We start from the raw sequence: 12,472 nt of genomic DNA, 5'->3' as shown, positions 1-12,472 counted from the left end.
ATGACGTGGACAAATGAGACTCGACGTCACTAGTGTGCCTTTGACACAAACGATCCACACTCAATTATAATTTATAAGTAACTTATATATTGATCGGGTTCAGGTTGGGTCGGGCAACCCGAGACCTCAACTCGAACCCAACCTAAGTTTTGTCGGGTTGGTGTGACGCAGGACAGCCCTAATTATGATGCATGTTCATGGACATAATTAAACAGCGGAAATAAAAGGAATAAATGATCTAAAATTCTAACAGTAATTATCATAACTGAGAAAATCATAAAGGAAACATGCAATGGAGCGGGCCATCATTACAACCATGGATTATGGAATTCAATTACTACTTAGGTTGAATCCGGCAAGTGATGAGACCTCCCGATCTTGCATGGTCACACCCAATCGATCAACGAAGATCACTAGTCCGAAGAACTAAGAAGTTTCTCGGATTAGGGATTTGAGAATTTGGGGATTTAGGGTTTAGATCGGTTCTCAAGATTTTGATCGTAGAAGGATTAGCCAAAACTCGAAAATAGAAGGAAGAAAATTATTACCTAGAAGAAGTTGGAGGGGCACAAGAAGAAATTAGAAGAAGAAGATCAAGGGAAGAGAAGAAGCACCATTAGAGAGAAGAGAGGAAGGAGGCAACCAAAGGGTTTGCTTTTCATTAATCAATAGTTGAAATTCGAGTTTAGGGCTTTAGCCCACTTAAATAAGCAAATAAAGACATAAAATTATTAAAATACCCCTAGAATAAGCAAATAAAGACATGAAATTACTAAAAGACCCCTAACTAAGTCAAAAACGCACAAATAACATAAGTACGGGAAAGTTTGGGCGCTTTTGGGCGCTCGGTCTTCTTTCTCCAATCTTCCTTCACATGTCTTCCCTGAGTGGGGTCTTCTATATGTCCAATCACATGTGAAAGGTCTTCAGCTCCTCAATAGTCGCCTATCCATAAGGACGGCACTTGTGGATGGCGCTTTCTTCGTTGGTACACTTTGAATGCGCTTGTGTCCGCATCAATTCCCCTCGGGTGAGAAAAACTCGACTCCGACGAGTTGAAACTTTTGTAGCGCTCGAGTAGATCTGGATCAATACCCTGCAATGCGTCGCCCGACAGCCACGTAGATTCAGACGATGGTTTGTTCTTCCACTTGACAAGATACCTTTGGAAACCCCTATCTCTCGTGGATACTATCTCGTCATCCAAGATTTCCTCAATTGCTTCTTTATAGGTAATGGGTGGAGGAGGGGTAAAAGGGGTTGGGTAGCAAACTCAAAAAAAGGCCATGAAAGGGACGATGTATCAACAATGGAAGTATGGGCACGGACTAGATCTTCCACATTAAAAGTTGGATTAATGCTCATTTCAGGTGGAAGGTCAACCCGATACGCGTTGGACCCAACCTTTTGTAATATCTTCAATGTTCCAGCACTACGCGCTTGTAATTTCTTTGCAGATCCTTGAGAGAATCGCTCTGGCCTTATTCGCACCATTATATAGTCTCCTTCTTGAAATTCTTGCACTCTATGATGAGAATCAGCTGAAACTTTATAATCATCATTGCTTTTATTTAACCACTGTCTAATATGTGTATGCAAATCATGAATATGGCGTGCGAATGCATCGGCTGACTTAGAAGACCTTTGGGTAACAGACATAGGTAAGAGATCTATAGGTATTCTAGGTTTATAACCACTTACAATTTCAAAAGGACTCAACCCTATAGATCTATTAACTGACCCATTATAAGCAAGTTCAGCAGTTGGTAAAATTAGGTCCCAAGTCTTAACATGTTCACCCACTAGACAACGTAGAAGATTTCCAAGGCTACGGTTTACCACTTCAGTTTGACCATCTGTTTGTGGGTGGTAAGCAGTAGAAAATTGCAAACGAGTTCCCATAATGTGCCACAGTGTCTTCCAAAAATAGCTAGTAAATCGAACATCACAATCAGACACTATGGTTTTAGGTAACCCATGGAGACGCACCACACCATCAAAAAAGAGACGAGTAACATGAGACGCATCTAACGTCTTCGAACACGGGAGGAAATGAGCCATTTTAGAAAAACGGTCCACAACAACAAAAATGGAATCGTGTTTTTTTATAATCTTGGGAAGCCCGAGCACGAAGTCCATACTAATGTCCTGCCACGGAGCATGTGGCACTGGCAATGGCGTGTACAGCCCGGTATTTTGCTTTCTTTGCTTTGCCAGCTGACATGTTCGTCACTGCCCTAAAACTTTGGCTACGTCTCGCTTGAGGCTTGGCCAATAGAAACGATCTTCCACGAGGGCAATGGTCTTATCACGACCAAAATGGCCAGCTATCCCTCCTAAATGAAGCTCCCAGATGAGGAATTCACGAAGGGACATACGGGGAATACAAAGTCTGTCTCCCTTGAAAAGAAAGTCATCTTTAAGAACATATTCACCCATAATATGCTGGTCACTAGAGAGCGACGCGTAAGTACCCCCAAAATCAGGACATATGGGGTATTCATCTTTCAGTTGCTCAAATCCGACTACCTCTACACTCAAGGAGTTGAGCAACGCCACTCTTCTACTAAGGGCATCCGCTGGTTTGTTTTCAACCCTAGCCTTGTGTTTCAAAACAAACGAATATTCCTGAAGAAACGCTACCCACTTGGCATGCCTTGGATTGAGTTTCTTCTGAGAATGCAAATATCTCAAAGCCTCATGGTCAGAAAACAAAACGAATTCTTGCGGTAGGAGGTAGTGTCGCCAATGTCTCAGGGATTGCACTACCGCATAAAATTCTTTGTCGTAAGTGGAGTATTTTTGTTTTGCCTCATTCAATTTCTCACTAAAATAGGCCACTGGGCGTCCTTCTTGACTCAACACTCCACCTATACCGACACCAGACGCATTGCACGCTACTACAAAGACTTTAGAAAAGTCAGGTAGACACATGACAGGAGCTTCCACCATCTTGCCCTAAATTTCTTTAAAAGCCTTGACGACGGCTTTAGACCACACGAACTCTCCCTTTATCATGCACTCGGTAATGGGAGCCATGATCGTGCTAAAACCCCTAATGAACCGACGATAAAAAGTTGCTAGGCCGTGAAAACTTCGCACCTCATGAATGTTCCTTGGTTCTAGCCACTCAACTATGGCCCTGACTTTTTCAGGGTCTGCACGCATCCCTTCAGATGACACTATAAATCCTAAGAACACAACTTGGCTAGACATAAATGCACATTTCTTAAGATTAGCGTACAACTTTTCCTTCCTAAGGACACTACAGACCTTCTTTAAATGTTCAAGGTGTGATTCCTTAGTGGTACTATAAATAAGAATATCGTCAAAGTACACCACTAGGAATTTTTTCATGAACGGCCTCAAAGCTTGTGTCATCACTCGCATGAAAGTACTGGGTGCGTTAGTCAAGCCGAAGGGCATGACCAACCACTCATACAACCCATCTTTCGTCTTAAACGCCGTCTTCCACTCATCTCCTGGGCGTATACGGATTTGGTGATATCCACTCTTGAGGTCTATCTTAGAGAATATAGTGGACCTGGCCAACATGTCTAGCATATCATCAAGTCTAGGTATAGGGAACCTATACTTGACAGTAATTTTGTTTATGGCATGGCTGTCCACACACATGCGCCACGTGCCGTCTCTCTTTGGCGTCAACAATGCAGGCACGGCACACGGGCTCATACTCTCTTGGATGAAACCCTTTTGCAGAAGCTCATCAACTTGCTTCTTCAACTCTGCATGCGCTGCAGGGTTCATCCTGTAGTGAGGAAGGTTCGGTAGAGTAGACCCTGGGACAAGATCAATGACATGCTGTATGTCCCTCATAGGTGGCAACTCATTCGGTAAGTCTTCAGGAAATACATCACTGTATTCCTTCAGGACCGAGGTCACCTCACGGGGCAACTCTGATGGAACCTCAGGTGTAATTTCTCTAGCCACAAGGGTATACACCATAGAATCCTCCTTAGCCTCTTTTTCAAACTCTCTTGCACTGATTATATGTAAAGACTTAGGTTTGGATTTTCCCATTTCTCTAGGCTCACTTGCCTTCTCATCCTTCTTCTTCCCTAGTGTATTCTCAGGTGGCATGGGATTAAGTTTGATCTTTTTACCATTATACATAAAAGTACATGCATTCGAACGGCCAAAGATCGTGACATCATTATCGAATAGCCATGGTCTACCTAGGAAAACATGTCCCACATCCATAGGTAAAACATCACACCACAGGGACTCTTTGTATGACCCAAACTCGATGGGGACTAGACATTGCTGGGTGACAGGTAGGGATGTCTTGTCAACCTAAGAAACTTTATACGGGTCTGGATGAGGTGTGGATTTCAGTTTTAAGCAATCTAAGGTGCTAGTGGAAATCACATTCTGACAACTTCCACTGTCCACTATCACCTTACAATTCTTTTCACCACACTTGGCAATAGTCTAGAAGATAGTGCTTCGACGCCAGTCAGCACTACTTCTAGACTGAGCTAACACACGCCTGACTACTGCAAGCGTTGCTTCTCCATCCACTTCTTCTTCATCAGTAAGTCCTCCTTCAGGGTGATACTCTTCAACTTCATAATCACCCTGGTCATCTCCACCCTCGTGGGACTCGCCTATAACTAAGGCTCTCCCACGGCTCTTCGTAGGACACTAATTAGACACGTGGCCAAGGTTGCCACACTCATAGCACCTCACTTGGCTCATGTTACTAGGATCGGCACCAAGAACCCCTTTGCCCTTGTCCTCCCTAGGCCTAGGCGGAATGGTTGCCTGTGCCCTAGGTTGATTACCAATATTAGGTCTAGTTCCTTGGGAACTAGATCTAGCACTGGAGTCTCGGGACTCAAAACAACGAACGACAGGAGCTTTCAGATATTGCTCTAACTCCTGCACGACTTGATATGCTTCATCTAAGTCCGTTAAGAGCCGAGTAATAAGCTCGCGCTGAAGATCCGCACAAAGGCTCATCTTAAAACGCGAGAGCGTTACTAGAGAGTCTTCTCGGATATCACATCGCATCACATACTCTTCAAATTTAGCGATGTAGTCAGCGGCAGGCATTGACCCTTGGCGCAAGGATTGCCATTGGTCAAGGAGCTTCTGACGGTATAAGAGAGGAAGGTATTTCTCCTTCAACTTCTCTTTCATCTCATACCAATGTGTGATAGGGGCTCTACCAACTCTCTCTATCCTACGCTTGGTGTTGGTCCAAAAGAGCTTGGCTTGACCCACAAGCTTCATCTTAACAAACCGCATTTGACGGTTTTCTGACATGCCATACCACTCAAAGTAGTGGTCCATGTCAACAACCCAGTCAAGGAATGCCTTGGGATCCAAGCGCCCATCAAAACTCAAGACCTCAACTCTCACACTCTTCATCACACGCTCATCTGGATCATAGCGGTCTTGATGACCACATGTGGCTCATGCCTCTCGCACCACACCACGACCGTTACCACGATCTCTATCCTCACTACCACCACGTGTGGCAGCGCGTTCTTCCATGATTCCTTCCACTTGGGAGTGCGCATCTTCCCCTACAGCGGGATTTTCCTTTTGGGACGCCTCTAGTTGCTCCACCTTAGTCATGGTAGTGGTAATTTGGTTCTCAAGGTGGGCAAACTCACACCTTTGACCCGCTTCTAGGGCGGTTATCTTTTGTATCAATTGAGCAAGTTGCTCAGATAACTGCTCGTTATTCATGGTAGGTTGAAGTCCGAAACCTCTACCTCTTCTCGTGGGCATACAATGAAGACTTGAACCAAACTCTACCTAACTAGACTACTAGGTGTTATGACTTTCAAGATGAATGCGATGAATGCAAAACTACTATGAACTGACACAATTAAGTTGAAACAGGAAACAACTCAAATCTGGAAATTTTCCAGATTAGGAACTTTCTAAAATTGGAAAGTTTCTAAAATTGAAAACTTTCTAAACCTGGAACTTTCCTAAGTTAAACCTAAAAATCAAAACCCTAATTTGATAACTCGATCTAAACAAAAACCATGCAAGCCTGGCTCTGATACCAAATTTGATGCAGGACAAACCTAATTATGATGCATGCTCATGGACATTATTAAACAGCGGAAATAAAAGGAATAAATGATCTAAAATTCTAACAATAATCATCATAACTGAGAAAATCATAAAGGAAACATGCAATGGAGTGGGCCATCACTACAACTATGGATTATGGAATTCAATTACTACTTAGGTTGGATCCAGCGAGGGATGAGACCTCCCGATCTTGCATGGTCACACCCAATCGATCAATGAAGATCACTAGTCCGAAGAACCAAGAAGTTTCTCGGATTAGGGATTTGAGAATTTGGGGGTTTAGGGTTTAGATCGGTTCTCAAGATTTTGATCGTAGAAGGATTAGCCAAAACTGGAAAATAGAAGGAAGAAAATTATTACCTTGAAGAAGTTGGAGCGGCACAAGAAGAAATTAGAAGAAGAAGATCAAGAGAAGAGAAGAAGCACCATTAGAGAGAAGAGAGGAAGGAGGCAACCAAAGGGTTTGTTTTTCATTAATCAATAATTGAAATTCGAGTTTAAGGCTTTAGCCCACTTAAATAAGCAAATAAAGACATAAAATTACTAAAATACCCCTAGAATAAGTAAATAAAGACATAAAATTACTAAAAGACCCCTAACTAAGTCAAAAACGAGAAAATAACATAAGTACGGGAAAGTTTGGACACTTTTGGGCGCTCGGTCTTCTTTCTCCAATCTTCCTTCACATGTGTCTTCCCTGAGTGGGGTCTTCTATATGTCCAATCACATGTGAAAGGTCTTCAGCTCCTCAATAGTCGCCTATCCATAAGGACAGCACTTGTGGATGGCGCTTTCTTCATTGGTACACTTTGAATGCGCTTGTGTCCGCATCATGGTGTTTGTATAGCCCAAGCTTAAGATCGGACCCGATATATCCTGCCCGAGCCCAACCCAATGTCTGGTCGTTCACGGGTCAGTCGGGTTGAACCCGCCCAACTTTCAGCCCTAGGTATCACCAAGCTGGAGATAGAGATAATATCAGGGATACTCCGAACAATGGGTATAAGGCACTACATGTGGTCTACACTTACATTTAGATGGGTGTTGAGAGACATTTTGGTCATTTGGAATAAATATGTTCTAAAGGCAGAAGAGGTTATGCGGGGGACTTCTCGATCTCCTTCATTTTAAAGATAACCCTAATAAGGATTGAACACTGGATCACTCACAAGCACTACACTGTCTCCACCAGCTCAAATGATGAGAAGAAAGTTAATGGGCCCTTTGGTTTATGGGCCACGTCCATGGTGTGTCGTAAAGGCCGTTACGTAAAGGTAACGATAGCAACCGTTACATGTTACAGGGTCGTAACGGCCATAACAGCCGTTATGGAAAAAAATGACCCGTAATTGCCGTTAACAGCATGTTACGTCCCCTATAAAGGCCATAACAACCCCGCAATTGTCTGTTATGGAGAATATGCAGGTTTTCCATACTTTTTAATCAACATTATGGGGCAGATACAGGTTTTAGGGATTTTTTTTCTATAAACAAAGAGACCATAATGGCTGTTACGGGGGCCGTAACAACTGTTACGACTTGTATCGTAAAGGTAATGGTGGTGGCCGTTATGGCCACCGTTACCATTACAGAACCTTGGCCACGTCACAAGAAAAAAAAGAAAGATAATGTTGTGCTATATTGAGGTTTTTTTTAGGTTAATAAGTTTGTTTTATTGAAAAGTTGTTAATCATAGCAGCAAAGAATACAATAAAAAATTACAACCCAAGCATGGGCACAACTACAGAATCATCTACATTTTTAATCTCAATTGCCCATTCTAAAACATCTCTTGGACTTTCAAAGAACTTCTTCCCAAGAAACTTTTTGTTCATAAAACACCACTTATTGCGCTCCCACCAAATATTCCAAAAAGTAGCTAGCAGCAAAAGGTGTAATGCAGGACACATGATTTAATGCTAACATGTAACGTGGAGATTATGAAAGAGTCCATAAAGTAATTCAATTAACAAAAGATGCTAATCCACCAAGTAATTAAGAGTAAACAATAGGAAATAAAATCCGATTTAACCTAAATCACATACCCGCATGCTAGGAAATCACATAAATCAATTAAAACTAGGCTCGATGGAAGGATAAAACTTCCAATTTAGCATATGCACATTCCACACTTAAGGAACAGATTTGCAGGTTTTATGATTAGGATTAATGAATTGGAAAATCTGAAATTTGGAAAATTATGGTTCATGAGAATTGAGGATTTTGGAATTAGGGCTTTTAGAAATTGGAAAAAATAAGAAATTGAATATCTAGGGTTTAGAAGGTTGTAATGGAAGGGAAAAGAGGAAGACCAGAGAAGAAGAATACCTTCCGAACAAGAGAGAGGAAGGATGTAAGACGAAAAATACCTTTCGAAGAAGAGGAAGAGGAACGATGTACCTTAGAATCCACCACCAAACAAGCTTCTACCCTTCCACAATTTAATTAGAATGGAGGGTTTATATATATATATATATATATATATATATATATATAAACACCCTAGAAAATAATGAGGAAAATTCCTTCACACGAGAGTTTCTCTCTTCTTCTTTTTTCTACTCAAATCTCCATTAGGGTTGGAACTTCACTCCCCTTGTGGTTTTATAATTAAAAAATTCGTAATTAAAATTCTGCATAATTACGACTATGCCACTCACTCAAGTAAAGTGGCCCATCACCCAAAATAAGAAAACTAGAACATATATTATCAATCTCAACCCTCAAATAACTTCTAAAAATAACAAAAAACATAAAGAAAGCAAGATCAGATTCCAAGGGGCCCAGATCTAAAAAGATCTGGTGGCCCGATGGCCTGATCGACAAGATCCAATGGTCGAATCGACACGAAATAGAAATCCTATTACTAAACTGATCTCATAAGTAACCCACATGCATCGTCCCAAGGTGGGGTCTTCTTAATGCACGTCCAATGCATGTTGGGTCTTCAAAATGGCCTGGTAGGCCCCATCTGGAACTCGTCTCCCATCTACAAAGAAAGTTGCGCTGATGTGGGTGGTCGCCTCCGTCTTTGGCACACCCGAGTAGGTCCTCTGATGTCCCCATCAAGGCGCCAAATGACTAATTTTTCCTTAGGAAGAGTCGTGCCATGCCACACCTAAAAAAGATCTTCAACCGATTTCGACATTACCCAATCCACTTCAAAAGAAGCAAAAACCACACACCACAATTGCCATGCAAAGGGACAATGGATGAAGAGATGATCAATTGATTCTGAATCGTTTTTACACATAAGGCACGTGTTAGGAAGAATCCTAGCCCTTTTATGTAGATTCTTTATGGCCAGAATCCTCTTCCTTCTTTCCAACCAAGTGACGCCACCTTGAGGGGGGAGCGTGAAAGAACATATTTCTTCTTGGATTCGATGAAGCATGAATCATGTTGTAGGACCAGGGTAGGATGAATATTGTGAAGCCGCTCCAATAAAATGCCACAATATGTTGCCTCCTAATTGGATAAGACACTACGCCGAAGGGCACCAAACACCTCTTCCACCAATAATGGAGAAGCAACTGGCCACTGACATGTTCTTCTTATGAGCCAAATTTGCTAGGGAGGGAAACTCTGCTTTCAAGGGCCTATCGCCACATCAACAATCCTCTTAGAAGCAGATACCAAAAGAAAATAATATTCCAACCTTAACATTAGAGCTACTGCATTTATGGCCTTCCAAATCCTGGAAGCCTGATAGTACAATGATTTCTTTTCCTCCCACGAATCGAAGAGAGAGAGAGAGAGAGAGAGAGAGAGAGAGAGAGAGGCTAACATCCTGATTAGGCCATCTAGTTCTCGAACGGCGATCACATTACAGCTATCCCAGGCAATCTCATCCGAAGGCGAGAGGGAGGCGCCATCTATCCCTGAAGGCTGCAAAGAGTAGCTACATGGACGAGAATTATAGCTGGTGACATTATCCTCCTCCCCTTACCATAAGAAATCTATCCTCAACTTTTCAAGTCTAACCAAAATAGACTTAGGACATTTGAAAATAAAATCCTTACATGCCACTCTTGACAAATTTCCTAACATCTATAGGCATGATGTAGTGAGAACTCACTTAGATCATAATGTTGTTTATCTCAAATTTCTAACTCGTCGTCATAATTAAGCCCATCCCAACTACTTGGGGTTGGCTACATGAATCCTATTCTGCAATTCTACTCTATCAAGGAATCTCGAAATTTCTAACTAAAGAAATGTTGTTAAACAGATGTGGTTAGATTAGATCTTTATTGGCTTTTTGCTTCTACGAAATTAGTGCGACGTAAATCTACACTTCTTTTTTCTTCTCCTTTTCAATAATTTATTTCTGTTACTTCTGTAAAAAGAAAAAGAAAATCATCTAATCGCTTTTATAATTCAATTAATCAAAGGTGGAATTCAATGGGTAAAAGTGGCTAGGAGAGGTGTGTTACATGATTCAGTACTTTGTAGTTGGCGAGGTTTATTTCTATCCCGTATTCCATCCTCCTCCTATCAAAATGTTAGGTCCTTTCACTTTATCAAACCAAAGGTATTGCTTTATATGAGTTACAACTTTATGAAATTCAGATTTGGTGTTTCCCTCCCATTTCTATGTGAAGATATAGAAATGTTTAGTCACACAATTCATTCCTAGTCCAACAGAGAAAGTACAAGCTCAAGCACCATGTTTCTAGCTAAGCAAATGAGATTGTCAAGACTCTTGTGGAGAGAATGTTAATCTCACCAAACTCAACCACCATGCTTCTGGGTAAGTGGATCAGATTGTCAGGACTCGTTGTGGATGAAATGTTAATCTCTTCTATCAAATGTACTCATCCATTGTCTTGATGGATATCTGTATCTTCTATTGTATTTCAATAAAGTTTCTGTTGCTTATGGAAAAGAAAGTGACAATTATCAAAATGAATTCCAGTTGAAGGTTTACCGTAGTCAAGTTGATCCCGAAAAGACCAGTATCATTATATACACTACTAAAAGCTGAGAAGGACTGAACTTCTTGGTATTTGTTTAACACGCGGAGATCTGCAATAATCACCAGAATTGTACATTAGTTTCTGAAACAACACAAAGTAAACAAAAAGCTACTTCCATAAAAACGACCACCTCAGTTGTCAATAACTAATGATGATCTGCACCTCAACAGTAAGTCCTCAAATGCAAAGTAAAGAAGAGACATCAAAAACTGGAAACCTCATTTCCTATCAATTCCAATTCAAATTCCGAAACTAGCAGCTCAAACTTGGAGCTTAGCTAAGTCAACTCAATTTTTTTAGGGGCAACAAGTATCGATTTGTTAAAAAGAGGGGGAAAATCAATGCAGTAAAACAATTGGTTTATCATGATCAACCTGGATCACACTTTTGACATGCATAACATAAAATGCCATAACTTTCGAATGAAAACAACACAATCATCTGTTTGGGTATCAACGCACTGCCCTGATAGCATCATGCTGTCCAATTTTAGACCATCAAATGCAAAGGATCCTGAGCAATCACTCAAATTTGCAAGAGAATCACTATGAAAGCAAGAGAAAAAATTTCCTTTTTATTCCGAATTCCATCAGACATCCCATAGATATTCTTTTGTACTCACATAGTCACATATCCTATTCGCTCTTAATTCTCCTCGATCTTAATTCTCTCCTTGATTGTTGCTATAAAAATAAAAATAAAAATAAAAAATCTTAATTTGTTCCTATTTAAAACTACCGGTAAAACCTTTTTCACAAATGAGATTGCACAAATCTTTGCCTTCTATACCAGCTAATCTCGCACAACACCACATTATTGTTGGGATCACTTCTCCTGTCCCTGCAGTTATCATTGAATCAAATAACCTACTTTCTCCCTTTACTTGTTGAAGTCACAACTACAAGGGCCTCAACATGATCTTCTTACCCTCAAACTTGAACATACGGGTAATCTCCCAAGTTGAGTTACCTGTGCTATCACCATTATGCTGCAAAGTTACGTTTATAACAGTAATTCTCCAACTCAGTGATAAATAAGACGTTTTCCATACTGCAATTCTTTTCTCGAACTGTTTAATTAATGGGCTCCACGTAGGAACTGCTTTGGGATTTGGACCAAGTGACAGGCTAGGACACATGATGAACCCCCTTGCATCCCATCACACCTGCCAAGCTACCCACAATCAATCTCAAAGTGGCCAACCCTTGCTAGCACTTTTTTTTTTTAAATTCACCGCTGACCTGATACAGCATCAAAGAATAGATGTTACAATTTGGAATTGATGAGCATCACCCTTGAAGAAAATAATTGTCTCGTGATCCATAAACTTTAGGTGAGATATATTATTTGGGTTCCCGCTCTAAAACAGTCCAAGAGCCCTTCAACCATTGATTCAATAAGAATGCTAAGGCCCTCTA

General features: G+C 41.0%; 1 protein-coding gene across 6 annotated transcripts in view; it reads right to left on the bottom strand.

The window, feature by feature from the left end:
* Nucleotides 1-12,472, bottom strand: part of LOC131237399 (mitochondrial-processing peptidase subunit alpha-like) — a 55,254-nt gene that overhangs the window by 20,937 nt on the left and 21,845 nt on the right. For all 6 annotated transcript variants that reach the window (XM_058235133.1, XM_058235134.1, XM_058235135.1 and 3 more), the window contains one exon: nucleotides 11,006-11,103. In XM_058235133.1, the coding sequence (XP_058091116.1) occupies nucleotides 11,006-11,103 (98 nt within the window). The remainder of the gene's footprint in view (nucleotides 1-11,005; nucleotides 11,104-12,472) is intronic.

The sequence above is a fragment of the Magnolia sinica genome, chromosome 2 (assembly GCF_029962835.1).
Source record: "Magnolia sinica isolate HGM2019 chromosome 2, MsV1, whole genome shotgun sequence".
NCBI lineage: Eukaryota > Viridiplantae > Streptophyta > Magnoliopsida > Magnoliales > Magnoliaceae > Magnolia > Magnolia sinica.
The sequence above is the reverse complement of the archived record's forward strand: the minus strand, read 5'-3'. Positions and strand labels throughout refer to the sequence as shown.